General features: G+C 57.3%; 13 protein-coding genes across 13 annotated transcripts; 8 read left to right on the top strand and 5 right to left on the bottom strand.

Annotated features, from left to right (window-relative positions):
* Nucleotides 1-125: 125 nt before the first annotated feature.
* L226DRAFT_549075 (uncharacterized protein) lies at nt 126-1,258 on the bottom strand. Its single transcript, XM_067682647.1, has 4 exons — nt 806-1,258; nt 594-750; nt 473-541; nt 126-407 (listed from the first exon to the last, which is right to left on the bottom strand). Exons 1-4 carry the CDS (start codon nt 1,045-1,047, stop codon nt 366-368), a joined length of 510 nt encoding a protein of 169 aa, XP_067542574.1. The 5' UTR covers nt 1,048-1,258; the 3' UTR covers nt 126-365.
* A 1,416-nt stretch (nt 1,259-2,674) lies between these two features.
* Nucleotides 2,675-3,844, top strand: L226DRAFT_518185 (uncharacterized protein; the record flags this gene model as incomplete). The annotated part of the gene is made up of 5 exons (XM_067678541.1): nt 2,675-2,698; nt 2,748-3,316; nt 3,374-3,530; nt 3,590-3,658; nt 3,722-3,844. The coding sequence occupies 5 exons, from the start codon at nt 2,675-2,677 to the stop codon at nt 3,842-3,844; spliced, it is 942 nt and encodes a 313-aa protein (XP_067542573.1).
* Nucleotides 3,845-4,059: 215 nt separating this feature from the next.
* Nucleotides 4,060-4,953, top strand: L226DRAFT_13465 (uncharacterized protein). Its single transcript, XM_067672288.1, has one exon. It carries the CDS (start codon nt 4,275-4,277, stop codon nt 4,746-4,748), a length of 474 nt encoding a protein of 157 aa, XP_067542572.1. The 5' UTR covers nt 4,060-4,274; the 3' UTR covers nt 4,749-4,953.
* A 1,257-nt stretch (nt 4,954-6,210) lies between these two features.
* Nucleotides 6,211-7,723, top strand: L226DRAFT_607207 (eukaryotic translation initiation factor 4E class I). Its single transcript, XM_067685760.1, has 5 exons — nt 6,211-6,678; nt 6,754-6,944; nt 6,999-7,062; nt 7,117-7,230; nt 7,286-7,723. The coding sequence occupies exons 1-5, from the start codon at nt 6,469-6,471 to the stop codon at nt 7,616-7,618; spliced, it is 912 nt and encodes a 303-aa protein (XP_067542571.1). The 5' UTR covers nt 6,211-6,468; the 3' UTR covers nt 7,619-7,723.
* Nucleotides 7,724-7,921: 198 nt separating this feature from the next.
* L226DRAFT_528211 (uncharacterized protein) lies at nt 7,922-9,818 on the top strand. Its single transcript, XM_067679296.1, has 4 exons — nt 7,922-8,147; nt 8,202-8,344; nt 8,402-8,718; nt 8,784-9,818. The coding sequence occupies exons 1-4, from the start codon at nt 7,975-7,977 to the stop codon at nt 9,795-9,797; spliced, it is 1,647 nt and encodes a 548-aa protein (XP_067542570.1). The 5' UTR covers nt 7,922-7,974; the 3' UTR covers nt 9,798-9,818.
* Nucleotides 9,819-10,272: 454 nt separating this feature from the next.
* On the top strand, nt 10,273-12,255 carry L226DRAFT_607206 (DUF1613-domain-containing protein). Its single transcript, XM_067685759.1, has 6 exons — nt 10,273-10,318; nt 10,372-10,577; nt 10,639-11,244; nt 11,299-11,447; nt 11,504-11,997; nt 12,059-12,255. Exons 2-6 carry the CDS (start codon nt 10,443-10,445, stop codon nt 12,190-12,192), a joined length of 1,518 nt encoding a protein of 505 aa, XP_067542569.1. The 5' UTR covers nt 10,273-10,318; nt 10,372-10,442; the 3' UTR covers nt 12,193-12,255.
* Nucleotides 12,256-12,450: 195 nt separating this feature from the next.
* On the top strand, nt 12,451-14,015 carry L226DRAFT_451510 (uncharacterized protein; the record flags this gene model as incomplete). Its single annotated transcript, XM_067675016.1, has 2 exons — nt 12,451-12,648; nt 12,705-14,015. The coding sequence occupies 2 exons, from the start codon at nt 12,451-12,453 to the stop codon at nt 14,013-14,015; spliced, it is 1,509 nt and encodes a 502-aa protein (XP_067542568.1).
* A 393-nt stretch (nt 14,016-14,408) lies between these two features.
* On the bottom strand, nt 14,409-16,080 carry L226DRAFT_607204 (PAXNEB-domain-containing protein). The gene is made up of 4 exons (XM_067685758.1): nt 15,581-16,080; nt 15,255-15,516; nt 15,035-15,206; nt 14,409-14,974 (listed from the first exon to the last, which is right to left on the bottom strand). The coding sequence occupies exons 1-4, from the start codon at nt 16,048-16,050 to the stop codon at nt 14,490-14,492; spliced, it is 1,389 nt and encodes a 462-aa protein (XP_067542567.1). The 5' UTR covers nt 16,051-16,080; the 3' UTR covers nt 14,409-14,489.
* Nucleotides 16,081-16,162: 82 nt separating this feature from the next.
* Nucleotides 16,163-17,253, top strand: L226DRAFT_528206 (signal peptidase I family protein; the record flags this gene model as incomplete). Its single annotated transcript, XM_067679295.1, has 6 exons — nt 16,163-16,335; nt 16,387-16,446; nt 16,503-16,835; nt 16,895-17,032; nt 17,082-17,119; nt 17,173-17,253. Coding segments are annotated over exons 1-4 (538 nt in total), but the record flags the coding sequence as incomplete, so codon positions are not given.
* L226DRAFT_528205 (CyP450 monooxygenase) lies at nt 17,249-19,813 on the top strand. Its single transcript, XM_067679294.1, has 11 exons — nt 17,249-17,504; nt 17,578-17,832; nt 17,901-18,030; nt 18,083-18,274; nt 18,323-18,584; nt 18,636-18,756; nt 18,818-18,831; nt 18,884-19,155; nt 19,207-19,335; nt 19,392-19,535; nt 19,611-19,813. Exons 2-11 carry the CDS (start codon nt 17,616-17,618, stop codon nt 19,684-19,686), a joined length of 1,557 nt encoding a protein of 518 aa, XP_067542565.1. The 5' UTR covers nt 17,249-17,504; nt 17,578-17,615; the 3' UTR covers nt 19,687-19,813.
* A 692-nt stretch (nt 19,814-20,505) lies between these two features.
* Nucleotides 20,506-22,280, bottom strand: L226DRAFT_451062 (acetyl-CoA synthetase-like protein; the record flags this gene model as incomplete). Its single annotated transcript, XM_067674990.1, has 3 exons — nt 20,506-21,514; nt 21,570-21,992; nt 22,054-22,280. 3 exons carry the CDS (start codon nt 22,278-22,280, stop codon nt 20,506-20,508), a joined length of 1,659 nt encoding a protein of 552 aa, XP_067542564.1.
* A 120-nt stretch (nt 22,281-22,400) lies between these two features.
* L226DRAFT_13321 (uncharacterized protein) lies at nt 22,401-23,017 on the bottom strand. The gene is made up of 2 exons (XM_067672278.1): nt 22,692-23,017; nt 22,401-22,633 (listed from the first exon to the last, which is right to left on the bottom strand). The coding sequence occupies exons 1-2, from the start codon at nt 22,858-22,860 to the stop codon at nt 22,521-22,523; spliced, it is 282 nt and encodes a 93-aa protein (XP_067542563.1). The 5' UTR covers nt 22,861-23,017; the 3' UTR covers nt 22,401-22,520.
* Nucleotides 23,018-25,017: 2,000 nt separating this feature from the next.
* Nucleotides 25,018-26,679, bottom strand: L226DRAFT_607201 (uncharacterized protein). The gene is made up of 3 exons (XM_067685757.1): nt 26,519-26,679; nt 26,161-26,468; nt 25,018-26,096 (listed from the first exon to the last, which is right to left on the bottom strand). Exons 1-3 carry the CDS (start codon nt 26,669-26,671, stop codon nt 25,202-25,204), a joined length of 1,356 nt encoding a protein of 451 aa, XP_067542562.1. The 5' UTR covers nt 26,672-26,679; the 3' UTR covers nt 25,018-25,201.
* Between the last annotated feature and the right edge of the window lie 23 nt (nt 26,680-26,702).

Raw genomic sequence — 26,702 nt, 5'->3', positions numbered from 1 at the left:
TCGTTTCGTGCGGCGGACATAAGCCTACATAACCTGACCGCTCCAGTTGCGGGGCACCAGCGGAGGCAGCGGAGGCGCTCTGGGCGTACCTTGGACTCAAATGCTCCCTAAATGCTCCCGCACAACGTGCTATTCACCGGGCGTCCAATCTGACAGTGCGGTGTCCAATTCCGAGGTGATGTAATTTGCAAGTTCGTAGAGTACAAGATTATTTACTACATTGCAGGGCGTCGCAGCTGCGCACGTGCGTACCATAGAAAACCAGTAGGGATGACAACAACAATCAGGAAAGCCAGCGGAGCAAAGATTATGAGTACGATAGCAAAGCGAACGAAGGTGAGTGCAGCATCGTGTATGGTAGACGATCAAGCTTGAAGGTGGCTGAGCGTTTGTTCTAGGTTCTTATTCTGCGCGGCATAGCACTGTCAGCATCTACGAATAGCGGATAGCGGACGGGTGGGAGGCAACTTACGGCACGTTCAAGTTCGAGGAGTTTCAGCTTGATCTCGGCCGCGTCGTGTTGCAATCCGGAGACCATGCTCTGATGGTGGGATCAGCCAGTGATCTACGAGAGGGTCACAGGTAAGTCTCACCTTTGCGGTCTTGGCGTTGAGTCCACGATACGGCTCGAGCTTCTCGAAGGGGACGGGTGCGAGGGAATAGCCGAGGAGTTGCTCGTGCAGGCGGTCGATGTGGGCCTCGAGGCTCGCGAGGTAGATCGTGCGCCTGTGCGGTGCACCCATGGTGGCACTAGAAGTGGAGAGGACGTCAGAAGAAGCGGCATCGTATGGATTGGTCAGCGTACATTTCCTGCGGCGTGAAGACCATCTTCTCGAGGGCGTGGTTCCACATCTTTCGTCGCTTTCCGGCGCTGTGCTTCTTGCTGTAGAGGCGTGCGTAGGGGTGGGTGATGGGACCCTTGACGACGAGACCTTCAGCTAAGCAGGCGGGCTCAGAGAGTCTGCGCGCATCGCGTCGGGAGGGCGCGATGGAAGAGGAGCCAGCGTCGGAAGGGGAGGAAGAGGTGGAGGCGTATGGTGGGGGCATGAAGGCGTCTTGCGAATAGGGTGGGAGTGGGGTCTCGATGAAAGATGCGCTGGACGTGGGAGACGGGGTGAATATGTCGCGGACATAGTACTCCTCCTGGGGAGCCACGGTGGAGACGGGGCCCGATATGTCGTGACCGGTGTAGACCTCGAGGTTTGGACGGGGAGGGATGATCGGGGCGACACCGGTGTGGGGAGTGATGGGGGTGTGGACCGGGGAGGCCGCTGCCGAGGTGTGGAAGCCAAGGGCAGACTGCATGCTGTCGGGGATGGTTCGCGAAGAATACGGGAGACGCGGGTGGCGGCTTAAGTATCGCGGGCGCGGGAGAGGCTGCGGCCGGAGGGAGTACGGGTGGCGGCGCGGCCGAGGGCAGAGGCAGGCCCGCCGGATTGAATGGATGGCGATCTCGCGGGAGCCAGAGTGTGGCAGGTCGGGCACCCATCCGATTGGCACCCTCGCTGCGTTCATGGTCATATCACATCAGCCCCCCATTCTGGCAGGCGGACTGCCGGGCTGCAGTGGAGATGCACCCTGCAGCCGTTGACGTGTGCGCCTGATCCTAGTCCTCCCAATCCTTCTCTGTCCCTTCCTCTTTCGCCCCCCACCTGCTTCTCGGCTGCGAAAAATCGATAATGTCGCAATATTGGTCTTCCTCCCATTCCAGCGTGAAGCGTCCGCTCCTCCCTGACATGCGCATGTGCGTCCCTCGAGTGGTCGAGTTCCAGTGCTCCAATCGTTGTCCATGTCAGCGCTGAGGGATACTGCCATGGTTGACCCCAGTGGACGTCTGGATCTAGTGAATCTGCGAGCAACGCCAGGATCTCCGCGGCTTCTCGACTGGGACGTCGCGCTTTGCACTCTGGCCCGGGTGCCCGCTAAATGAATGCGGGGCCCACTCGGTCAGTCGGCCTCCCAATTCGCGAGCGTTGCCGCTCCCTTCGGATTCGAAGCGGACAAGAAACCGGCCGAGGGAGGACACCTGCCCCTTGCGGCCGTCTTCCTATGACTGCTCGCCATGTTTCCACGAGGGCCTTTGATTAATGACACAACATTCAGCCGTCCCACTCCCCCCAATGGACCCCAGGCCGTCGTCACTCGAGTCCCCACCGCGCGGCCAGTCCATTGCCTCCATCCTCCCGGTCTCTTGCCCGCTCACTTGCTTGCCGTCGGGCTGGGCTGGGCTGGCTCGCGGCCGTCGCCGGGTCAATGAGTGACCGGCACCGTACACGGCCCAAACAGGCACGTATGGTTACACTCGGGCCTTCGGATGGAAGAGCCTGAGGGCAGACGGCTCGGCTGATTGGAAAACAAACGTCTGGCTCTTTACTCTACTAACGGTGCCACTGGTGACGCGTTGAACGGTGCACACACTCGCCGCCGAGACGGGGTCCGAATAGGCGATGGGAGGGCCTCGGAACGCGCCCGCAACCCCCGATTCTGGTGAGGCGGCTGCGTGAGCGCAATCTAAACGCCGCATCTCAGATGCCCTGGGGCACATCTCCACGACGGATCTCGTAATCTGCTATTTCATTTCAGCTTACACTCTCCTCCCTCTCCCGCCCCTCCTGATCGCCTCGCGCCCACCTGTCTGCCACACAAGACGCCTCGTTGACGACTCCTCATCGCCATGGAGCCTTCCTACGCCGCACAGGTCAGCCGTCCCACCTTTCCCTTTCTCCTCCTGCTCACATCCTCTCCAGGTTGACTACGGCTACATGTCCGACCAGACCATGGCACAGCCATGTTATACCCCCGCGTACGACTACTCCTCGACACAGCAGTGGCCGCTCTATTACTCGTACAACGACTCAGAGTACCCCACTTACCAGGGGGACGGCGTCGACTACCACCAGACTCCCTGCGCAGCGCTTCCCCTGCACGCGCCCGTCCCGGTCTCGAACTACACCACCCTGCTGACGCCTTCCACCGATGACGCCTCTGGGTCCACCCACCAGTACCCTCCTTCTTTCGACCCTGCCACGCCCCCCGAAGACTGCAAGCCCGAGCAGGAGAATCCCCTTGACGTCTACCTTGACGCCCCCCAGGTTCTCTTCCCCACACCCTCCGAACTCCTCGCCAACCTAAACACACGTGAACGCGGCACGTCCGACGACGGCGAGTCTGCGGCAAAGACGTCTTCCAAAGAGGACACGAGCCCCGCCCTCGGCAAGCGCAAGCGAGACGTTGTCGAGAAGCCCGAGAACCTCAACCAACGCAAAGCGTATTTTCGAGCCGTCTCAGACAATGTAGGGTTCACCATCACGGACCCGTAAGTTCATCGATTTCATTTGCACCTATCGATGATGCTGATTGCGTTGTCCTCTAGCGATACCATCACTTCGCACGACAAGAAGCGCAGCTACCTCGAATGTCTCGAGGAATACGTCCAGTGGCTCCATGAACAGATCCATCTCGTCGGACAGAAGCCGCTCCCACTCGAGCGCATCTCGACTTACCGGGGTCTCAAGAACCGCTCTCTCAGGGTGCGTCTGACTGTCTTGCTTTGTCGCTGTTACCCCTCGTATGTTAACCCTGCTTCTAGACTATCCTTGTCCACAAACAGAACACCTTGCAAAAGCTCAACATGCAGAAAATGCAGGCTGAGGAGAAGGTTCGTGCTCCATTGTGTTTCGTTGACATCGGCCAGCTTCTCACTCACCTAATGGGCTCGCAGTTTATGGAACTCCAGAACGCCGTGCTCATGCGGCAAGCGGCGGAAGACTCCCTTCAATTCAGGCGACACTCAATTGCGATGGGTGCAATGCCGCACAATGTTGTCCCCAGCTTCGCGCCCTAGATGCAGGACACCTAGGCCCGCAAATCCAGCGTCGACACAGTCCACGCTTGGCAGCCCCGTCTGTCTCGTGCCCCTTCTAGCCGTCTTTGCTCAGCTCGCTTCTTCTCTCCATTGCAACTCTTCCCAGACTGTCGACGGTATGATTATCTTGCAGGGTCGGATTCTTGTGTGTGCGAGGTCGCGTTATGCTAAAGTAGCCGTTATCGATTCCATTGTCATCATCCTCAGCATGCGGAGTTCGGTGATACCGTAATGCCTTCAAGTCCGCTTTGTTTCAGCTTTTATGGGAGCCGCCAGAAGTCAAGAACCGGCTGATATTCATATGTCTATCTTCCTTTTGCGTCTCCTGGGGTGACGCTGCACTGGGAACGCTCTTCCACCGCAGCAGACCCGTGCAGTCTCGACCCGGGATTATGCGTAGAGTTCGAGCATGAGCAATTCGCCGTCGACGCTTTTGGGTTGCTCTCAGGCCCGTCCGAGAGCCTCAGGGCGTGCACGAATACCCCAGACGCGGGAGTGCCGTCGAACGTTGTGTGGGCTGGGCAGGGGTGTCCTGGCTCCCTGGGTTTGGGACCGGTCCAATTCATCGCAGTCGTTCTGCGGTCGCATGTGCAACACTCCATTTGCCGAGTATTTCCAGGCCATTACCGTGCATGAACTGGCTGAACGTACGGGATCGCAGGCCCATCTAACCGTCTGCCAGTGTGAGACTGAGCCCGAGCCTTCTTCCTCCTGGGACGCCCGCGAGCGTGGGCCCAGTGCGAGTCGGTCATCCCGGGGAGGCCTGGCGGCGGAATATCGCGGAGGCACATGTGCGGCGCTGGGCCGTGGACGCGTCAAATGTCTAAGCTCTCTGCATTCCGAGGAAGACGATCTAAGCCGTGTATGTACACAAAATCGATGAGAGCGACGACCTATACCACGTATGCACGAAGAATCCCGAGAGTGTGGGTAGCTCGGAAATGGGCTGATAGGAGTGTCGCCACCGAGCAAGCTATCCGCGAAGCTCTCAGGCGTTGGGACACATGGTGCACGCGTAATTAACTAGTTCCGAGGAGGAGAAAGGGCGGTACGCCGTGTCAGTGGCCATAATGGAGTTGCAGGACGGGTCATCCGACCGATGACGATCCGGGGAACCTGGGTCGAGTGTCCACCGTCTTTTCGCCCAGTTACGTACGACGGGACAGGATCCGGAAGGCAGGTCAGAACTCTGCACAGACGGATGGGACCGCGGAGCAGGAACGGGAACCACGGGGGACGCTGATCCTCCAGCGGTCGAACAGTGGGCGAACGATCGAAGAGAGGTATGGCGTATGGATCCCCAGGAGCTCGGGCCCTCGCCAAGCCGTGCGCGCGAGTCGGCGGACAGTCGTGCAAGCCTCGGGTCCCCGGAGGCACGCTACTGGGGAGAGCACGGCTGGACGAGCTGTCAAGGCCCCAGGGGCGTGCACCACCGCGGGATGGCGGGGAGAGCTATCCAGGATTCCGTCCGAACGGTGATTGCAGGCGTTCGGGGGCGGGTGTCGCATGTTGGGCCCTGCAACGTGTGGGTGGGGGAATTGAGTGGGCCCCTCTGTTCGCGTGTCGGCCGTCGGCCGGGAGGCGACGCGACTCGCTCAGGTGCGTGCGATGTTGAGTCTTGCAATTAGCAGCCGAGCGGGAAAGGCTGCTCCTGGATCGTCCAGCGAACACGGCCGAATGGAGGGGGGTATATACCGAGCGTCTGTCAAACAAACTGCCGTTGGTGCGGGATCCCGAGTAATAAGGCCTAAGGGAAGGATCGCCTCGTCCTGATGACGGACAGAATCAGAAAGCATGCAGCGAGCGACGCTTGCGGTTCAATTTAATCTCCCGTGCAGCGTGTACATATCCAGGGTGTCGAGACGGATTGACAAAGACGATGAACGTGGTCACGGTGCCGTTCCGCACAACATGTTCGGGTGCGCACATGTTTGCCTCCTCATCGCGGTACACGCGAGTTGGACAAGACGGGTAGACCTGGAGAACGTTCCAGCATTGTCAGCGATGCGGATGGATAAATCAACGGATTACGCCGACAAAACAGGCTCACTAGTACTTAGAGTTGCGGATAACCTGCGTTACATCGGCACATACGTCACTCGGTGAACCGTCCTTTGTTGTCCTGGTAACAAAGCATAATAAGCCGCGGCCCTCCGATCGCTGTCACTGTACGTGCATCCTGTGCAGATATATTGAGACAATGAGGTTAACATAGGACAACTGGTGGATAAGTCAAAGAATTGAGCCAACGGGAAGGAGAAAGGATCCGGAGCGCCCGGGTGCTGGCGGCGGATGCCGAGGCCGGTGGGGCCAGTTTTGCAGAACTGATGATGCGGAAACTCTCACAAAGCATTCATCTATTACGCCCTCTCGCATCCTCCCTCTCCACCTATTTTCTACAGCAGACAGTCACCGCCAGCCTGTGTCGGCCTGTGTATCCTCGCTCGTTTCAGCTGACGACTCGTTCAACGTGCACAACAGACTCGAATACCTCACGACGCATTTGAATCCTACCTCTCTCGCGCCCGTGCTATCGATCTAGTGTTCCGTCGAAACAGAAGCAGAGACCGCTCAATAAACACACCCGCATACCTTCGCACAAGATGGCTTCTGTATCAAGCTTGCCTGCCCCTGCCCTCCAGGCGTCGAAAGCTGCGCTTTCCGCCGCCCTCGCTGAGAACGAGAAGGAGGCTGAGAAGAAGACGAATGGAGACGAGTCCCTCGAGCCCGGAGAAATTCAGGAGGTGGACATGCAGGCGCAGGCGGACACCATCCGAACCGTGTTCAGTGACCCGACCAACTTCAACGTGAAGGTGAGCTTGGAGTTCTAGCATTATCCTACCCGACGAGTGGCTTATCCGGATGCTAACCCTCACTTCGGCTTACAGCACCCGCTGTACTCCCCCTGGACGCTCTGGTTCGACTCGCCTGCAACCAAGGGCCGTAACCTCCCGCAAACACCCATGTCCTCCTTCCCACAAACACCTGTTCCGGCAACACCGGGTGGCATCGCCGCCCAGGGGTGGATGGAGGATATCAAGAAGGTGATTACGTTCGATAGCGTGGAGGAGTTCTGGGGGTACGTGTGCTAGTGCATGTGTGATTCATCGCCCGGCTAATGGCACCTGTTTAGGCTCTACAACAATATCGTGCCGCCGTCAGCGCTGCCCCAAAAGGCCAACTACTATTTATTCAAGGTCAGTAGAATCCCATTTGAGAACTTAGATTGTTGGTTACTGAATATCCCGTAGGAGGGGATTATCCCTGCCTGGGAGGACGAGGCCAACAAAAACGGCGGCAAGTGGAGCATCCAGCTTCCTCGGGATAAGAACCGGGCTGTCGTAGATAAGATGTGGCTTTACACGGTGCGTGCCATCTGTTTGTCATGATGTATTGACAACGTACCAATGGCTATCACAGATGCTTGCGGCGATTGGGGAGACGTTTGACCCGCTCTTGACGAACGGGGAGGGCGGCGAGGCCCCCCAGTCACTCATCACTGGCGTGATTGTTTCGACGCGGCCGCAGTTCTACCGTATCTCTATCTGGACGCGGTCCGCGCCGACGCTGGCCGGCGGCGAGGACGACAAGCTCCGCGAACGGATCGAGTCCATCGGACGACACTTCAAGACGAACGTGTTGGGTTACCAGGAGGCTCAGCGGCTGGCAGGAGCTCTGGCAACGGAGGTTGAGTTCCTGTCGCACAAGGACTCGGAGAAGAAGGGAAAGCAGGCGAAGAAGATTATTGTCTGAACTATATGGTATTGTCTAGTCTCGTCCTCGCGCTCGGAATGATTGGCCAGGATGTGTAGCTGCTGTGTGCTTTTGCTGATTGTAATATCGTCCTCATTTATCACATTCTATATCGTACCTCTCTCCTCTTACTTGCGCAATGCTGTGTCTTGCACTGCTTGCTTTGCTGCACCGACGGAGATTGAGTAGGTGCGAGTGAATTGCCGGGCTGCGCGCGAACTGCGAGCGCTCAGCGCAGTGGTGTGGCTGTAGCGCTTGCCATGACGTAGGGGTGTAGCAACAGTGCCACACCGAGGTACATATACCATGGTTGCTGCGCGTCCTTGCGTCTGCACCAACCACCACCATCTCACATCATGCAAGGATTATTCTCATCTCTCGCCGACAAAGCGCAATCTGCGCTCGGACGTACTGGCACTGGCGGCCAGGGCGAAGGTGCATCTGGACAATCAGGCTCTGGAGGCATCCTCAAATCGCACGCGTTCGAGAGCATCCACCACCAGTTGAGGAGCTTCCAACAACAGTACTCGTACGTCTTCTTCATCGATCTACGTCCGAGGAGGACGCTGACATAGGAATTCAGGAGCTCTACGACCCCCGTACAGAAGATTATCACCTCGCAGAAGGGGATCGCGCTCGACTTTGATAGCGTTTCGCGCGATTCGCATGCAAACAGCAAGGAGATGTACATGTGGGGTCAAGCCGAGGACGATGACCTCAAGGATGGTGAGTGTAACCAATCGTCGGGGATCGCGGTCCAGTAACTGATGTCGCGCCACACAGTAACTGACCGTCTCGCCTGGATGCATTATGTCGAGGGTTCGCTCGCTGCGACGCTCGCAAAGGAGCTTGACGCGTCTCGCGCGCCGTTCAAAGCCCTGCGCGATGCAGAGAGCGGGCTCAGCGGAAGGCGCAACATCCGTGCAAATCTTGAGAATCAGATTGCGCGGATTGAGTACGACCAGCGCCACGGTATGGAGCAGAAGCGTCAGTTGCGCAAGGCTGAAGACGACGATGAGCCCCTGGAGAAGGAGGTCGTGCTGCTGCAGAGGAAGGCAGTCAAGGAGAGCGAACGTATGAGGTGGGCCGCGATCAGAGAGGTGGGCAATCTGAATTTCGTATATCGTCTCCAGATGTTTATGTTGACAACCGATCCGTTCTTCAGTACGCGGAGAAGCTCTCCTTGGTCGCTCAGGCTGGCGTAGCCGCCATCCCAGCCCTCCCCGACGTCCCCTCTTCGAAGATCCAACCGTATACCGGACATCAGTTGACCGCGTCCATTCGGACGACCTTGCAGCAGGCTCTTGACCACTGGCAGCCTGGGGATACCACCCTAATTCTCCATGAGCCCACCGCTGCTGACCTCAACAGGTCTGACACTCGCAGTTTCGGGGAAACTCACGCTCGCGAGCTTGCTCGTATCAACTCCGCCGACCCTCATGCCAAGGCCTCCATTCCCATCACTCCGCCTCCCACGCACGACCACCCGCCGCAGGCACCGTCGCACAACTCGAATGGTCCTCCATCCTCATCCGTCCCTGCCCCTACCGTATCCCCCATCGTCACTGCTGTGGGATCTACGTCAGTGAACAAGGCCTCTCCGCCTCCTCCTGGAGCCGCCTCTCCACCCCTGAACCCTGCTGTTCTCAACCAAGCACCCGCCCCGATTCCTATCAAAGCGGCAAGCCCTGCTCCCATTGTCGCCCCTGACCCCACTGAGCCTGATGTCAAGGTTCCGACCGTCACGCCCACCGTCGCTGAGACTGGTGTGCCCAAGTCAGCCGGTCCTGATGGGCCAGGACCTGCTAGCGGCTCCCTGAAGAACATCCAGCACACTTCGCCTGTCATGACCGTTGCTCCAGCGCCGGTCTCCGCTACCAAGCCTTTGCCCGAGTCCATTCCTGGTTACGCCGGCGCGACGTCCACCCACCATGAGAGCGCTGAGGAAGAGAAGAAGAGGCTTGAACGTGAGGAGCGCGACCGTGTGCTTCGCGAGGGCGGGAGTACGTCGACGGAGGACCCCAAGTACGAGAGTGCGGAGGAGGAGAAGAAGCGTCTTGAGCGGGAGGAAAGGGAGCGTCTTCTTGCGGCTGGAGGCACGACCAACCCTGACACGCACCCCGATGGAAGGCAGCACCCAGATGGTGATTCTGAGCTGCCGCCGTACCAGGAGTTCTGAGAGCTGCGAGTTTGTATGGCGTAATAGACGAAGGACTTCTTGTTTTTCTTAGGACCCCTTGTAACAGTAGTAGTGCTGACGTCCGAGCTCCAATTGAAATAGTGAATTCTTTGGTATCAAACTTACCAGCTGTAGGCAATTATCACACGAGGGGGAAAAACACCTGCTTTCCTGGACCGATGGCGAACGTTATCACATCGCGTTGGCAAAAAGAGCATAAATATTGAGACCCGTAGGTCTACCACTCCGGTAAAGCGTGTCATCCTTGTGCAGGGGCCATGCTAATCTTCTCTGTATCGTTCCAATTTTTTCGTATGTCACCCCGAAGGGGACAACTGAGGTAGTGGTTTGCTCAACCGGCACCTGTCCTTTTGCATTTCGTTTGGCTTGCGGGTGGTGGGCGCTCCAGACGCCTGAGCGCCTCTTTGACCACTCGTCGAATTCAATCCTGCGGATGGATCTAGTACCGACCACCACTACCGCATAACACGTCCTCGGACTCACTAAGAAGATTGAGCTTCGTATGTTGCTCAGATTTGATGGCGGCGCTATATAAGTCTGATCATTATAGCAGATGATCCAACGGTTGCACGCGGCACTTCCGACGACATAAACTTTTCGCACTAAGGACTCTTCCTAGAGAAGATGTCAAGCCTCCGACCTCGTTTCTGTTCTAGTCCTTGTACAGCAGGAGAGTGTCCAGATAGGCTGATACCTCAGTCTGATACAGAGCTGTGGATCCCCATCATCCAATGTTCAGCCGACTTCCCTCCTGAGATCGTATGTGCTTTGGCATGTCTTTTGTCTATGCAAGTTGTTTGTTTACTCATACGAGTATAAGTTCGATGCTGCAGTTTCTCAACTCATACACCATCCGGAATACAACTCCACTCTCATATTGCGGTCAGAGACTGTCTCGGATACCTCCTCGGATTTCCCTCCTGTCATCCCTCGACTGGACGGATTTCGCCCTGTGAGGAGCATCCACAGAAAACTCCTACCTCGGAGACCAGGAAGAGACGCGGGTCTCGAGCAACACTGTACCCTTTACGCCTCTGCTTCTGGCGACAACGACTGTCCTGTAATCTTGGTCTTGACACCCATATTGGAACCTGGAGCCTCCCTGCCCTATTATCATCCAGCAGTCCACCATCTCGCATTTCGTTACATCCCCGCCGACACGCCTCTCCTAAGGATAGAGATAGAACCTCTTCCTGGAACCTCTACTGATCTGAACTCGCGGATCTATCGGACATGCCTCGCGCTATTGGATACCTTGCATCGTTACGGTTGGGGTACGCTCACGAACTACAAGAAGCGAATGCATCATGATTGCATCATACCGCGCGAGGAGTACCAGGACCTGTATCTGGTCATGCGCGAAAGGCACAAGCACTTGGTCAATGAGTGGCAGGAGGTGACTGATCCCCTGAAGCATGTCTTCGAGGTACGCGTAATGCAAGTATTGTTATGAGGTCATGACTGCTCAACGATCCACCAGGACATCGGCATTGCGACTTTTCTTATGTTATTGTGGAAGAATACGTACAGGCTGTCAGGGAGTGCAGATAGTCCGTCCGATTTGATGCCTCTTGAGGACGCACCCTGGAAGACGTGGCCACGTCCATCTGCGGGCTTTCTAGACCTAGGGTAGTCCTAGTACGTCTATTGCCGAACCTTACGATGTTAATTGATGTTGCTTGCAGGTGCGGGAACGGACTCCTCACACATATCCTTACGGCGGAAGGATACGTCGGCCACGGCATAGACGTACGGGCGCGGACATCGTGGTCCCACTACCCGGAGTCGAGCCAAGCTCAACTGCATGTCGAGTCTCTCGACCCTACCTCTCGCGAAGAGCATCCGTACCTACGTCCAGGGGTCTTTATCATCGCCAACCATGCGGATGAGTTGACGCCATGGACGCCGGTCCTGGCAACTCTCTATGGCGCGTCAGGGTACCTCTCGATCCCGTGCTGCGCTTGGGCGTTCGATGCCAAATACGAGCGTGCGAGCACCGCAGACTATCCCATGCCAGGCGAAAGTTTCGTCGATGGCCTGAACCTAGGCGGAGATGGAAGCAATGCAAGCTCGTATTCCCGCTATCGCATCTGGTTAGCATCCCTTAGTCTCTATTGTGGATGGCGGGTGGAGTGCGAGACGCTCCGAATACCGAGCACGCGGAACTGGGCTATCATTGGTGCGTCCACATGCCTTCTTCTCGTGCGGCGTCAAGATAGACTTCCTGATCGTCATGGAAGGGAGGTCACGATCTCCCGATAGCACGAACGAACTCGAGGAGGTTCGGAGAAGGGTCGAAGAGATCGTCGAGCATGTGCGTGAGAGGGGAATGTTCAAGACGAGAGTGCCGGAAGGAAAATCCAAAGATCACTGACGAGTATGTACGCTGCTTCCGGGTAGTAACGACAATTGTACGGATACTAGAAGGACTCGCCAGTTGAGGGTTGTCCGATGGTAGAAATGTGGCTGAGTCGGCGCTACGGACCGGGGGATGTTGGGAATTGGAAGCGCCCCGGTTACTCAACTTGTCCTCCTGTCCTCTCGCAGACGTCCATATGCGGCCTCTCATCCTCCTCGAGGCTTATCCTGTTCCCATCTCCGACCTTTCCGCTTCCTCGGCATAAGCTTCACGATGGTCAAACACCTCCCCGACGAGCTATGGTTGGATATCTTCGAGATGGCTGTCGAGGACTCCGACTTCTTCGAGCCGGTCCTCCCAACCACCTTCTCTGAATCCACCTGGTTCAAGAACTTGTTGGGAGTTTGGACGCTGCGTGTGCCTCAGGAGACTATAAACAATGCGCAGCGACGGAGTATGTTTACAAAGAAGGTACGTGGCAGATCACGCTGTACTTCCCAAGCCTCCCAACCCAATGCATTCTGTAGGCAATCATGAATACGTGCCGGACATGGCGGCGACTTGGATACGAGTTTTACTACCGCTCCATATTCTGCAGCAATCCGTGGAACATACAGCGCCTTTGCGGCCTCATGGATCGTAATAGTGAACTGGGCCAACGGACAAGACGCCTACACCTTCATCCTTATTCGAGCACCAGGCCGTGGCCGGCTTTGGAAGTCATCCAGCACTCGTTGGTATCCATAATACGACACTGTCCCAAGCTAGAGATATTCATTGTCAACTGGCCACTCTCCGTCTCCTTCTCCACCGTCGCCAATACCCTTTGCACTTCTGTCCCGCACTCGTTGCGTGTGCTCCAGCTCAATATACCTACCCACGCGCTCGCAAAACTCATATACATGCTTCAATGCCTCCCGAACCTCCAGACGGCCCAGATTGAGTTCGACGGTTCACCACCCGAACAGATGCGCCTCGGGGCTGCTGGCGACCTCGAGTTGACTCTCTCGTCCCTCGAGAAGCTCTCATTGCGGGGGCCGTTCCAAGATTTCATAGACCAGGCGATCGCTTGGCATCTTCCTTCTCTCAAGCTCCTGAGCCTCGACTTCATCAACTATCGCGAGGACTTTCCTGATCTCGTCGAGTTCCTCACGGAGCATGGTTCCGAGCTCACGTTCCTCGACCTCAACTGCATACCTCCCCTGGACGTCCCCACCATCCTCGACTTGTGTCCCATGCTCACTACGTTCACCTTCAATCCGGACTGGCGTATCCCCGATTGGGAGAATCACCCCTTCCTCGAGATGTTCATTGTTCACCAACCGCATCCGAACATCACGACGATTGGCCTAAACCACTTGATGTATGCGTTTGGCGTCGGGTACGCTGCGACGTACAACCAGGTCGACCCCTTCGTTACGCACTCCATCCAACGGATGAACGACGTCAACTTCGCCGCGATTAACAAGCGGAACTTCCCTCGTCTCCAGCGCATCCGCGTCTTGAACACGACGCTTCTCTCCGACCTAGAGAAGAACAACGGCCCGAGTCAGCGATGTTATGAGCGGTGGGAGCGATGGTCCAAGCAGTGCCAACGGGAGGGGGTCCGGCTTGAGGACTGCACTGGGGCGACGTTGGGAACCTTGCCGGAGGACCCGGAGGACGAAGAGGAGGATGACGACGGAAGCAGTCTGACCGATGTGCCTCCCGGCTCGCAGCATCTCACAACGCTCCGCGAATTGCTCCTGGAGTGTAGGAAGATGAACGCACAGCGAGAGTTGGACGTTCCGTCACCCGCATTACAGATGATATATGCCTCTGGGTCCCGTTCGTCCTAGCCACTGTACGTGCCTCTGGGTGCCATCTCATCTCCGTATCACAGCGCTGACAGGAAACTTGCTTCAGCGTGCTCAATACCCACTTAGCGCGGATGAATTCTTCCTACAGCACTTAGCTGTCAATCACGATCCATCATGACTCGGGACAACTAGCAACGTTCCCGAACACGACCCGCACGCATCGTCGTCTTTGTTATCAGTGCTTTCGCGCTTTCCCATCCTACTCCCTTCCGCTCACATCAACAATCACTGTATCCTACGCATCAACCGCAACACAACCGGTGACAAACCTCTGTCGCTGTTCCTTCCTCTCCCGCAAGGTGCGTCCTGACCTTGGTCTGCCGTTTCGCCGGAGTTAACGCCCGTCATCCCACAGCATCCCAAGAAATACTCATGATGGCTATAGCTATAGCTTCGGTTACGGACATGTATATAGGGCTACATCGTTTGGATCTCTATACATCGATACATATGCTAGAAGTCGTACAGGTCGGGTTTGTCCGATATGAAACCAACCTTCTTCTTTATCTTGACTTTCTTCACGGCGGTGTCTGTCTTCTCTGCTGGTGGCGCAGATTTGACGGGTTGCTCTGGTGCCGAGGGCGCGATCTGTGTCTGCTCCAGCTGTACTTGCACTGCGGCGACAGAACCGGGCTGGGTTCCAGCAGAGCCATGGTCGTTATCATGCGCGTGTTCGTCGCCAGCTTCCGCAGCTATCGAGTTGGCAGACGGAGTAGTGCGGCGTTCGCTCACCCCGCCCTCGACATCCAGATGCAACGTCTCGAAGATGAGTCGCTTGCGCATGCACTTGAAGGCGAGGTTGTTCTCGCCAGACGATGTCAACCCGCGAAGCGTGGAGAACTTGTCACTGGGTGGGAGGAGCGTGTGCGGTGCTGGAAGCGAGTGAATATGGACCAGACCATGATGCGACGAGAACATTGCTGTTAAAGAGGGATTCGCTGAAATTACGCATCATCAGCCCCGCATGTACGCATATGATGAGAAGGTATGAGACTAACCGGTGAACGCTGCGAGCGTGATGGATGCGTCTGTCAGCCAACCAAGCTTCTGGACCCACCCTGCTCCGCCAAAGGCCTCCTGACATAAGTGGGGTGGCATGCACACAGCGGCGCACGCGCGGGGATGGCGGCGTAGGAGTGCACGCAGGCTATGCAAGAAGCAGCATATATCCTGACCCATCGTCAGGTATAGAAAGTACGATGGTTGCGAGAAACATACCGATGGCAAGAGGTCTCCCCACTCGTATGATCCTAAGGCGGGTATACAGATCCGTGTCGCAACATTAGAAGACGCATCCGCATCCGCTGAGGAGAGGATCTCCGAGAGGCGTCGCAGCACCTTCCGGCACGAAGACGACACGTCTGAGTTGTTCTCGTCCGGCTTCACCTCGATGAACCTTCCCTCAGCGCGTGTCGCGGCGATGGTGGCGTCCGGTATTCGGTATGTCAAGTCGAATGTGCGACAAAAGTCTTCTGTAGATCTATGGGAGCGTTTCTGGTCATGCTTTGTGCGGTCAATCCTTGTCCGGAAGAATAGGAACGTACTGGCTGGTCGACTGCACGGTGGTTTGGAACTGCTTCATCTGCTCATATCTCCACGCAATCTTGATTTTCGTGTCATGCTCCGAGGCGCGCTCATCCTCCTTGTCCTCCGCCGGGGTCGTATGCGACAATCCAGAAGCGTTTGTGGACGGCGCTGGCGGTACATTGTTGCCCGGGATCCACATACATTCAGAGAGGAAGGAGTCCGGGCGGGAGTCCACCACGCAGACGCGTTGGCCGCACGAGAGCCCCTGCGCCGCGAAGTACTTGATGACCAGTTCACCATAGGCAGAATGCGCGTCCGGTGCAAGGGTGAGGAGCGAGCAGGAGAGTGGTAAACCGCCGCCAAGGATGTCGTCGAGAGAGGGGATGCCGGATGAGGTGATGGTCGTTGCAGGGGAACCGGGAGAAGGCCGCGTTCCCGAGGGAAGGGGCGGTTGTTTCGACGTTGTCCGACGCTTGAAAGCCGACATGGCACGCCTGGACGATATGGCGGCTACTTTTAAAGTCGATGTCGGGATGCAGTTCGCGGTCGCGCAAGGGCGCTCCGAGCTGTGCGCGCCAGTTTGCGCTTTCTTTCCACATACATACCTCGTCTATCGACTGCCATGACCTCTGGGCGACGCTGCCATTCTCTTAGCTGATCTATTCTTACTGACCCTAGCATGTCTTCCGGACTATTGGCGCGGCTATGGACTAGTATCCGCAGGACAGCGCAGAAGCCCGCAGTACGCCAGCTCCCTTACCGTGGCCTACAGGTGAGTACCGTACCAAGCGACTCTTGGAAGGCTCATGAACGCGTCGCACAGCTCGCAAACTTCTTGTGCGCATTGCACCTGTTTGCTGACCATGTGGCTACGCTCTCATACGTGAGTTCCTTATCCGCTATACTCGACTGTATTCACATATCTCCCCCGCGCCATAGGTACAGGGGCCCTCTATGATCCCAACCATGGCTGCAAGCGGAGAGATTGTACTTGAGCTCAAGTGGATCAATGCTCAGAAGCTCGCTCGAGGGGACCTCGTCACCTACGTTTCTCCGCTTGATCCTACTCGACCTGTTTGCAAGCGTATCATCGGTCTGCCTGGTGACGTAGTGTGTGTCGATCCTACTGGGACCTACGCGCCTTCGACGGAACATGTGGTAGTGCCCAAGAATCACTTATGGGTTTCTGGAGACAATATGGCGTACTCTAGAGATTCGCGCGTATATGGGCCCGTTCCCTTGGGTCTCGTGAGAGGCAGGATATACGCTAGGGTAAGAAGGCTGCACATTATCCATAACATATGGCTTACCTTCTTTTCCTTCTTTTCTAGGTGTGGCCTCTCACAAACATGACCGTATTTCCTGGAAACTTCGACTACATAGATTGATGTGAAAAGCCTACGGGCATTCGTTGCACTGTGTATCCAAACGCCATAGTGCTAATACGAGTGTCGCAGTTCTTCCTCGGGGTTCGTCGACATCTCGAGTACGTCCGGGCTCTCTTTGACTCCGATGAAGCTTGTAGGTTGTCGGACATCGGGTGTTGCTCGCGACGGGCAGGTACTCACTCACAGTGACAATACTGTTTCTTACTCGATGCCATCTGCAGGCGCACAACGTGGACTAACCATGACATGACGCCTCTGAATGACTGGCGGGGGCCCCAATCAAGCGTGGATGGTATGCTGGCTAGTATGGAATTTTTGGAGCATGGTGGGTATTATTCTGTCAGAATCGCACCCGTCGAGTCAATGATAGCAAGCATGATGAGGCCGACTTGCAGAGACTGCATCAGCAGACTTCATCCAAGCCCTATTGTGAGGGCGTTGGGCCCATTTTCGCAGTCAGCTTCCGACTCTCACGACGTCGACTACGCGACTAGCAATGAACCTGTGACGACGACAGTCGTCTCTTCGTACTCAAGACAGGCGTTAGTATCAGGTGTGTGCCGCATTAGTACCGTTACTAATGACGGCCGATGACGGCACCGCTCACACGTTCGGGAAACAAATAGCCCCGTGGCATCGTTGGCGTGTCCATTAACCTTCGAGCATGGCTGATAGTCTACCGAGCCCTACAGTCGCCACCCTGCTTTGCGGGGTGTGCCTCCTGCTTGTGCATCTCTATTACAGATGTCGATCTTTCTACACTCGTTCTCGAGGCCGTCCTTTACCCCCCGGTCCGCGACCGCTCCCGATTGTTGGGAACCTGTTCGATATCCCAAAGCGACATCCGTGGAGGATCTATAAGGAACTCAGCAAGCAGTATGGTATGTTCTTCCTCCCCTCGTAGTTCCGTTCTCATCCCCTCATCCTGACAATCCCGTCTTCTCCGCAGGGAAGATCACCTCCTTTCAAGCGATGGGGCAGACATTGGTCGTCATTGATGATCCTGCGATTGCAGTCGAACTGCTCGAGAAGCGGTCTACCGTCTATTCGTCCAGGCCGGATTCGATAGTCGTTGAAATGTGAGTGCACATTCATCACGGCCTTCGTACCGAACTCATTGGCCCCCCACAGGCTGGGATTCCGGTGGAATGTGGGATTGATGCCTTATGGCCAGGGTTGGAGGTCGCGTCGGCGTGTGGTGTGGCAGCACTTCCATCCTGGCATCCTCCATCGTTACAATCTTCTCCTCGAGACGAACGCACAGCGCATCCTACGGCGGTTGCTCGCCGGTTCAGCAGATGAGCTCGAAGATAATATACGCTAGTGCGTCGTCTTCTCCTCCTGATCTTGTGTCGTTATTGACTTCTCAAGCTCATTGGGCACGGCGCTCATCCAGGTTTCATATGGTCTGGAGGCCGCGGAAGTCGATGACAAGCACATCGCCACCTTCGAGGACGCCATAGAGAGTTTGGAACTGCTTCTATCGGGCGCAAACATCCTTGAGTTCTTGCCCTTTTTGGCCCGCTTGCCAACTTGGTTTCCTGGCATGGGGATATTGCGCCGCATAGCACACTACCGTCAAGCCATTGTGGCAATGAAAGACGACACGTGGAATGATGCCAAAACCGCGAAAGTGGGTCGAGCAGTGTCACCGGATGCATCTATCTAATTGACAAAGCCACAGAGGTCAGGCAATGCCCCAGCCAGCGTCGCGGGTGCCCTGTTGGAGAAGCTTTCCCACCTCGATGAAAATGTTTCTACCCAGGAGGATTTGTACAAAGAGGCGGTTGTCGTCGCGTACGCAGGTGCGTCTAGCCCCGCGCCATGCCATGCTCGACCTGCAGGCGCTGACGAGTATGCATATAGCTGGAATCGACACGGTACGTATGGTGAGATCCCTCCACGTGGTAGTCTGACACGCATTTGCTCCAGACATACGTATCACTCTGTTCCTTCTTCCTAGCGATGTCGCTCTTCCCGAACGTGCAGAAGAAGGCGCGAGAGGAACTGGACGTCGTGGTCGGATCCACTCGGCTCCCCACCCTCGCAGACCGCCCGAATTTGCCGTACATCGGTGCCATTGTGAAGGAAGTCCTACGGTGGCACATCGCCACGCCTTTGGGTCTCGCGCACTTGAGCACGGCAGACGACGAATACGATGGCTTCTTCATTCCCGAAGGGAGCCTAGTGATGGCTAACGTCTGGTGAGTCGTGTATTCATACGTGTCGTCACGGAGTCTGACGAACAAGAGTAGGTCCATACTGCACAACCCCGAGAAATATCCTCAGCCGGACGCATTCGTCCCTGAACGATTCATAAAAGACGGGTCGCTCAGCATGGATGCCGGCGACCCTGCAAATTTTTTGTTTGGGTTTGGCCGCAGGCAAGTAAATAATCTGAAGGTATAGATAGTATCATGCGCTTAATCGTGACGAACAGGATCTGCCCAGGACGATACTTCGCAGAGGCAGCGCTCTTCATCTACATTGCATCTGTGCTCCATACTCTTGAGATCTCGCCACCCCTTGATGAAGGTGGTCGGCCTATCCATATCGAACCGCGACCAACAAGCGGGCTTGTGAGGTCGGTTTATTTGCTGTTTTGCGCTAGCGTGTACTTCACTGTGGCAGGACATACTGATCGCCTTTCACTATGCAGCCAGCTGGAAGATTGCAGATGCAATGTGAAACCTCGAGCTGACTGGGCGGATGCTCTCATTCGTGGCAGTGGGTAATCGAACATCACGGCTGTCAGGGAATTGCGGTCCTACGGCGTAAGTACAGGCACGAGTGCCAGCTTCTGTGTAGAAGCGCCCGGCGATGTGCCGGACTTGGCAAACACGAGGCTATGGAACCCTAGGCTTCTCTCGTTAATTATATCAACTGTATATTTTCTGAGTCTCTGGAACAGACTGCGAATGTTTCCCAATAGTATGGTGTGAGTGTATCACCCACGTGCGATGTGTCTGCAGGAACTTGAAGCGTGGCATAAGCAAATCGGATGACTGCACCACCGTTTATGCACAGTCAAGTGAAAGATCGGAAGGAGCCCCTTCGCAAGAGAGCTGCTACCAACTGCCCTACAGCATGAACTAGTGACTAGCGGGTGGCAGTGCATGTATGTAACGTATCTCGTCAGATAGTGAAGACGTGGCACATACATACACGCATCTTCTGAGACTGGTGGTGGTTTGTGCACTGGTGAACGTTTGAACAGGGGCGCAGGGCGTACGTGCGCACAGGGTCAGCAATGTTCCCTGCAGGGTCGCTTCAGGCGTTCAAACTAACCATCGTACGCGTACGTACCAGTCCTACCCGGGCCGAGTCTCACGCATCGCTTTGACGATCAGGTGGTATAACAGGGTATGGTAACCCATATTCAAGATAATTGTGGACAGCTCTACTAATAATACAACAATACAAACGAAGCAATCACGATAGGCTTGGGATGACAGAGCTAGAAAATTAGGCAAGTCGTACACAAAGCGAGAAAACCAAGCAAATCAAGAACAGCAATAGTCAAGGGGAATAAATCAGAGCCGAGGCAATAATCCCTAGCTAGCATAGATCCGGTCGAGCACCTCCCTGAACTTGTCCTCGACCGCGCGCCGGCGGATATTGCCCTTCGTTGCTGTGCGCGGCAGCGTCCCGCTCGGGACCACAAGCACCAGCGCAGGCGACACAATGCGCTCGTGCACGTAGCGGCGCGAGTGGAAGTGGCGTGTGCGGCGGAGGATGTCCTTCTTCAGCCGCTCCGCGTCGACGTCCGAGTCCGCGGGCACCTTGGGCTCGACGAACAGCGCTGGGGACGGCCGCCCGTTGCCCACGACGATGCACGCCGCGACGAGGTCCGCGCACGTCGCGAGCACGTTCTCCTCGATCGCCTTCGTGTCGCAGCGGAGCGCTGTCGAGCTCTTGATCCAGTCGTCGTCGCGCCCGCGGGAGACGTACCGCCCAGGGGCGACCTCGAGGAACAGGTCGCCGGTGTGGTAGTGTCCGTCGGCGCCACGGAGGGACGGGTGTGGGCAGTCACCTGAGTGCGAGAGGATGACTAGCTCGAGGAGGCGTTGGTTTGCATCTGCGTACTTCGTCTCGGATTCGGACCCGCTGGGGGCGTCGGCGTCGGCGTCGGCGATAGGGGCAGGCGTGACGGGAACGAAGGAGTATGCCGTCCCTTCGATGACCTGCAGCAGGTGTGCGTCGGTGCCACGGCCGCCCACAGAGAGCATCATGGCGCCGACTTCGGTGCTGCCGAAGCAATTCTTGATGAGGATCCCTTGCTGCCGCGCCCATGCCTCCTCTTCAACCGCCAGGGGCAGGCCGGTGTAGAGCAGCTCGTCGAGCTGTTTCAGGGCAGTGAGGAGGGCGGGGTTCGTACGCGAGTTGCGGAGGTGTGTGCCGAGGAAGGAGGCGAATTGGTTGAGGCGGTTAAGACCGCAGCGGTTAACCATGTCGAGGAGCTCGTCAGAGGAGAAGGGAAGTGCCGTGGGTTGGACGGTGCATGCGCCGTGCTGGAGGAAGCCCATGAGCATGAAGGTCTGTCCGATGTGCGACATGCTGCCACTGCACAGCCGTGGGTCAGTATAATGCACGGACCCGAAGATGGGCGGGGACTTACATCCAGACGGTAACGTCCTTCCTGTTTGGATTGCGGGATCGGGTGACATGTCGTGCCTTGTCGACGGTGGCGTCCACCCAGCTGGCTGTGCAAGGGACAAGCTTGGGACTTCCCGAGGTCGAACCCGAAGTGTGGTAGATCATCACGACCTCGTCGCCACTGGCCGGTACCCAGAGAGGAGGCAGTGGAAGATGGTCAACCTCTAGCGAGCGGGCATCGACTGCGAGCTCCGCAGGAACCGGGCACCCGATCACAATTGACTCGTAGGCCGGGTCAAAGATCAATGCTTGGGCTTCGGCACGGTGAAGGAGCTCGTAGACGACATCGGGGCTGGGGAGCCGAAGGGAAAATAGCTGCGGGATATACCCGGCCCTCGCAAGACCGTAGACGTGGAGGACGTCGAGGTACTTGGTGCCACCAAGCCTGCGGAGTGAATATGGTTAGTTACAGCCCATTGCACCCAGCGTATGCGGTCTGTACTGACCACAGCCCAACTACAGAGCGACGTGGAACGCCGTGCGCAGTCAGCGCGTGAGACCAATGCCTTGCAGACCGCTCGACATCGAGGAGGAACTGGTGGTATGAAATGGGGACCCAGGCGTCGATCACGTTCTCGCCGTCAGCGGACAGGCGGGGAAGAATGAATGCTGGAGAAGATGAGTAGACAGCGGCGCTGTGCTGTAGAACGGTGAGGTGGGTGTTGTAGCTCATGATGAGTCGGATGACGAGATGAGGAAGGGTGAGTGTGTTGGTCTGGCAGAGTGACTGTGGCCTTCATTTTATATGGATAGAGGGAGTGAGCAGGAGCGCAAACGCTATGCGGGGCGGTATGGTGGTTGTCAACCGAAACAGTCATTGTGTCAAACTGGCAAGTGGGCTCGTAAATTGGACAGGGTGCGAGTGACAGGAACGCCATGCAGAGATGATGACAGCGGCCGAGTGAGTTCGGGGCTAGGCAGTGCAGGCCTCTGGGCTGGTCGCGTCAGGAAAGGAGAGCGAGGGCAGGGACAGGCATCGCGTACGGCGCTCGGTGGACTGGGGAGCGGGGTGCGAAGGAGAAACAACTGATGGAGGATGACATTAGCGTTCCGAGTCGGAGGACAAGACGGGATAAGGACATACTGAGGGCACCGGGAGAGGTACAGGAGGGGGCCAGGACGAGATGCGATCTCCGCATCTGGGCAGCATCTGGGAGGAATTCTTCCATGTTGGCTGACGGCGCCAACAGGACGACAAGGCCACACAGCCTGGCAGTCACCGGTCGAGTGTTAATGACTTTCGAAACTGACATTCTGGATGGAGGTCGGGAGGAGGAGCAGTTCGCGTTGTCGCGCTAGCTGCTGTGGGCGTCGCGACGCGCATGACTCGCGATGAGTTGGCTGTCTGGCTGGCGAAAGCGGGTGCGCACACGGACGGGAGGCTGTCTGGTTGCGAGTGGGCGAGCTGTGTCATGCGTTGGCGCGCTGCTGAGATCCCACAGGCGCCCAATGCTCACGACGCGCGCGATCCAATCGCGCGGGAGATCAGTGATCGCCCGCGCGAGATTGCGATCAGTCAGATTCCGTTCCGAGTGCGTCTCCCGGCGTCCGGTGGTTTTGGCCTACGCCTGCATTTTCCATTCCTCGCCAGAGTTTCTCGTGCACGAGCTTGCAATTCCGCCGCGGCCCATACTCAACGCCGTCCCGCCCGACGCCGCCCACCTGTGCTGCGCCCGCTTCCCTGCGCGAGTGCGGAGGCGCAATGGCGTTCGACCACCTCCGTAGAGCCTTGCTCCAACGCTTCGAAGACGTTGCGCCACAAGCTCTTCTCGCGTACCCACTCCGGCTGTGTGTCTTGCAGTAAGCATCCAGGCGCCCCCGTTCAAATCGTCCATCGGACCCGCAATGAACCACCACCGGGCCTATGATTCCATGTCTATGCAAAATTCCCGCAATATATGTATGCGAGCCTTAAGTGGTATGACCACTCGCAATTTCGGACCCCTCAGCCTATGCTCGTACTGCGATTTCACTGCATGCGCAATCCACTTGCCAGCATATGTAGTCCAAATAGTCCAAAGTGCTGGTCTTGTGTCCTGTACTGTCTTTCTGCCTCGAATTTCTTCGCTGCGGAACTCATATGCATGTAATTGCAGATACAACCACTTGCTCACTTGACCAGAGCCCCGATCCCAGGCTCGCAACTCGCCATCTCGACTTCATTAGCCAGAGCTTCCTCTGCAAACGAGCACATTTCGAGCTCCCCGAACCCATCTGCCATGTCCCCGTCGTGGAACTCCGCCCTCTCCAAGTCCCAAGACCGTGCAGGCCGACGCTGTAATGCACGACCGCGTCGCGACCCCACCTCGCCTTCTCCAACATCAGTCACCATGAAATCTCCCAACATCCCACCGTACGGATCCCATCGCTCTTCGCGCTCGCGACACGTCCCAAAACCCTGATTAGCCACGACCGCCCCCTTGGTCCGCTGCCCAGACATCTGTCCAAAGCCTGTCGATCCGTCACCGTCACCGTTTCTGAATCTTACGCGACTGCTCCCCGTCGCCCCCTTCCCGCTCCAACTTTGCTCCCCCGTGTCCATCCACTCGGCCCGCGAGCTGCTTCTCTGCACTATATCAATAATCACACAGATCGTCCCCCACCCATCGCTTTCGCCTGACGTGCCGGCCCGCGCGCGACTCGGCCAGCTCGCCCTCCGCGCAGCCTCGAGGCGCCCCCCTGGCAATCGCGCGCCCTCGAGAACATACCGCTCGATCGCACTCTGCCCCGCAGCCCGTGCAATAAACGTCAACGCCCTCGCACGACGCTCGCGACTGCGGTGCCACGGTGCTATGTATGTAGGCTAGCTGCTCACGTTAGCTGTTAGCTGTTAGCTGCTAGCTACAACTGACGTCGGCGCGCGCGGGCCCGGCGGACGAGTCAGTACCTCCGCCAGTCCAGTGGTACTGCATATGTTCATGCGTTCTGTCCCGCCCAGCATATGAACGTCTCAACTCTCCCGCTTCGCACGTTCAATGAACTGGCCACAGCCCACTCTTTCCGCACCTGGACAGAAAATCACACCCCATGCAGCAGCGGGCGACCGGACGTAGGCTCGCAAGTCCGACCGCACCCCTTCCCCCGAGAGTTGTGTCCCTTCCCGCTGATCCTTGTGCACCCGCGGCGCATATAGGCTCCTGGGCTCTGCTCCGGCTTTGCGCTCGACCGCGGCTGCCCTCAATCAACCCGCGAGGGTGCCTGTTCCAGCGGACCTTGGCCGGCGACATGCAGCTCTGCGACAGCGATGTGCACACGCCCCGGACATCGCGCGCTCTGGGAACTCGGAAGGAGGGGCAAGACTATCAGGACTGTCGACTTCCTCACGCATGATCGGGCCTGGCAGTGGCAGAAGGTGAGAAGCGTTCTTTCGCAGCGCGTATGAGGCTTGGCTGAAACTGTATATGGTACATGAAGGTACAACAACGTAGGTATCAACATAATGATAGACGGCATAGGACCACGCCTAGAGCCGGGAAGCAGGGGTATCAAGCAAAGCATCAAGTGCTTCGTCCACCAGAAAGCCCATACATAAGATAGGAGGAGCCGGAGAGAGAGAGAATGCGCACAACACAAGCCACCACCCGCAGCCCTCCTCTAGAGTTGGAGAACCGCCGGGGCGCTCGCGCTCCGTCCTCGGCCATTCACCGTCGTCGGTTTCACGACGGGCACCTCCGGCTCCTTCGCGAACGCGCCGAGGCGCAGGTCGCGACAGAACTCTTGGAGGCGCTTCACGGCGTCCGCGCCCTCGCCAGTGAGAACCTCCGGTGCGCGCTTCTTGCCCCCGACACCGATGTCGAGTGCGTCTGCAAGGTCGCTGACGGTCGTGACAGTAATCTCGTTCAAGTGCTCGTAGAAGCCCTTCTCGCCGCGCTCGGCGCGGATGTTGAGGAAGTCCTCGAGCGCGGAGCACATGTCCACCACGTCGTCCTCGTGGCACTGGACGGAGAGGCTTTCGACGGGGGAGTCGGAGAGCGTCGTGAGCGTGTCGACGACGTTCTCGACAGGGAACAAGGGCGTGAGGTGCACCTTGCGCAGCTTCTTGAGCGGCTTCTCAGAGTGCTTCGCGTGTGCGAACGTCTGCGACGTGAGGGCGGTGTTGAGCGCGCACTCGTCCACGGTGTGGCCGATGTTGCCCATGATGCGCTCGGTGCAGATGCGGTTGTAGTCGTTCGACTCGTGGTAGCAGCTGCCGAGGTCGAGGACTTCGAGCGAGCAGTAGACAGGCACGCATTCCCACTGCGGGTCGCCGAGGTGGGTGTCGCGGATGCGGAGCTTCTTGAGGGTGGGGAGGCGGAGGAGGGAGGGCAGACGAAGCTCGCGGCCGAGGAGAGGGTGGTCGGGGATGTCCTCGTCTCCTTTCACGACCGGCACGAAGGGCCGTGCACCGACGAGGTCGGGTGCATGCAGGGCCGAGCGGGTAATGCGGTCGAGCGAGAGGTGGCGAAGGTTGGGGACGGTGGCGGCGATGGACACGACGAGTCGCTCGCTCCTGTGTGCACGGAGGCAGAGGTCAGCGGAAGCAGTCAAGGAGCGAAATGGCAGAAGAGACGCACAGTGGAGAACGGGCTTCATCGCCGCAATGATCGATGCACAAGGACGTAAGCTCGCGCAGCTGCTGGAAGCATGGAATCACTGCCTTGGCGGGAGACGCCGCGAGGCTGAGCGTGAGCTGCTCGAGCTGCTCGCAGTGGGGGAGGATGTCGCAGAGCGCATCTGTCACCCGGGCGGGCTGTGATGATCCGCATGGGGGCTGCTTTGCGCGTTTTGTGCAAATGGTGAGTTGGCGGATGTGGCGGAGGTAGATTTTCGGGACGTGAGTGGCATATTGCTGGAGCGCGTCTGCGTTTGTAATATGCACGGACTGGGAGACGTGAGCCGTGCGCCACGGTGGCACAAAAGAGAGGGACGTACGCGGAAGAGAGTAGGGATAGACATGGTGTAGGACTCGTGATTGACCTTTGCGAAAGCCCTGACGGCGTCGAGGTCCAGTTGGTCGACGATGGAAAGCTTCATCTCGGCGGGGAGGGCGTGCCAAGATGCAGCGTTTGCAGAGGGCGAGGACATGGCGGGTGATGGGAGAGGCAGAACAGAGCTA

Source organism: Lentinus tigrinus (assembly GCF_003813185.1).
Source record: "Lentinus tigrinus ALCF2SS1-7 unplaced genomic scaffold L226scaffold_1, whole genome shotgun sequence".
In the NCBI taxonomy this organism is placed as follows: Eukaryota; Fungi; Basidiomycota; class Agaricomycetes; order Polyporales; family Polyporaceae; genus Lentinus; species Lentinus tigrinus.
The sequence above is the reverse complement of the archived record's forward strand: the minus strand, read 5'-3'. Positions and strand labels throughout refer to the sequence as shown.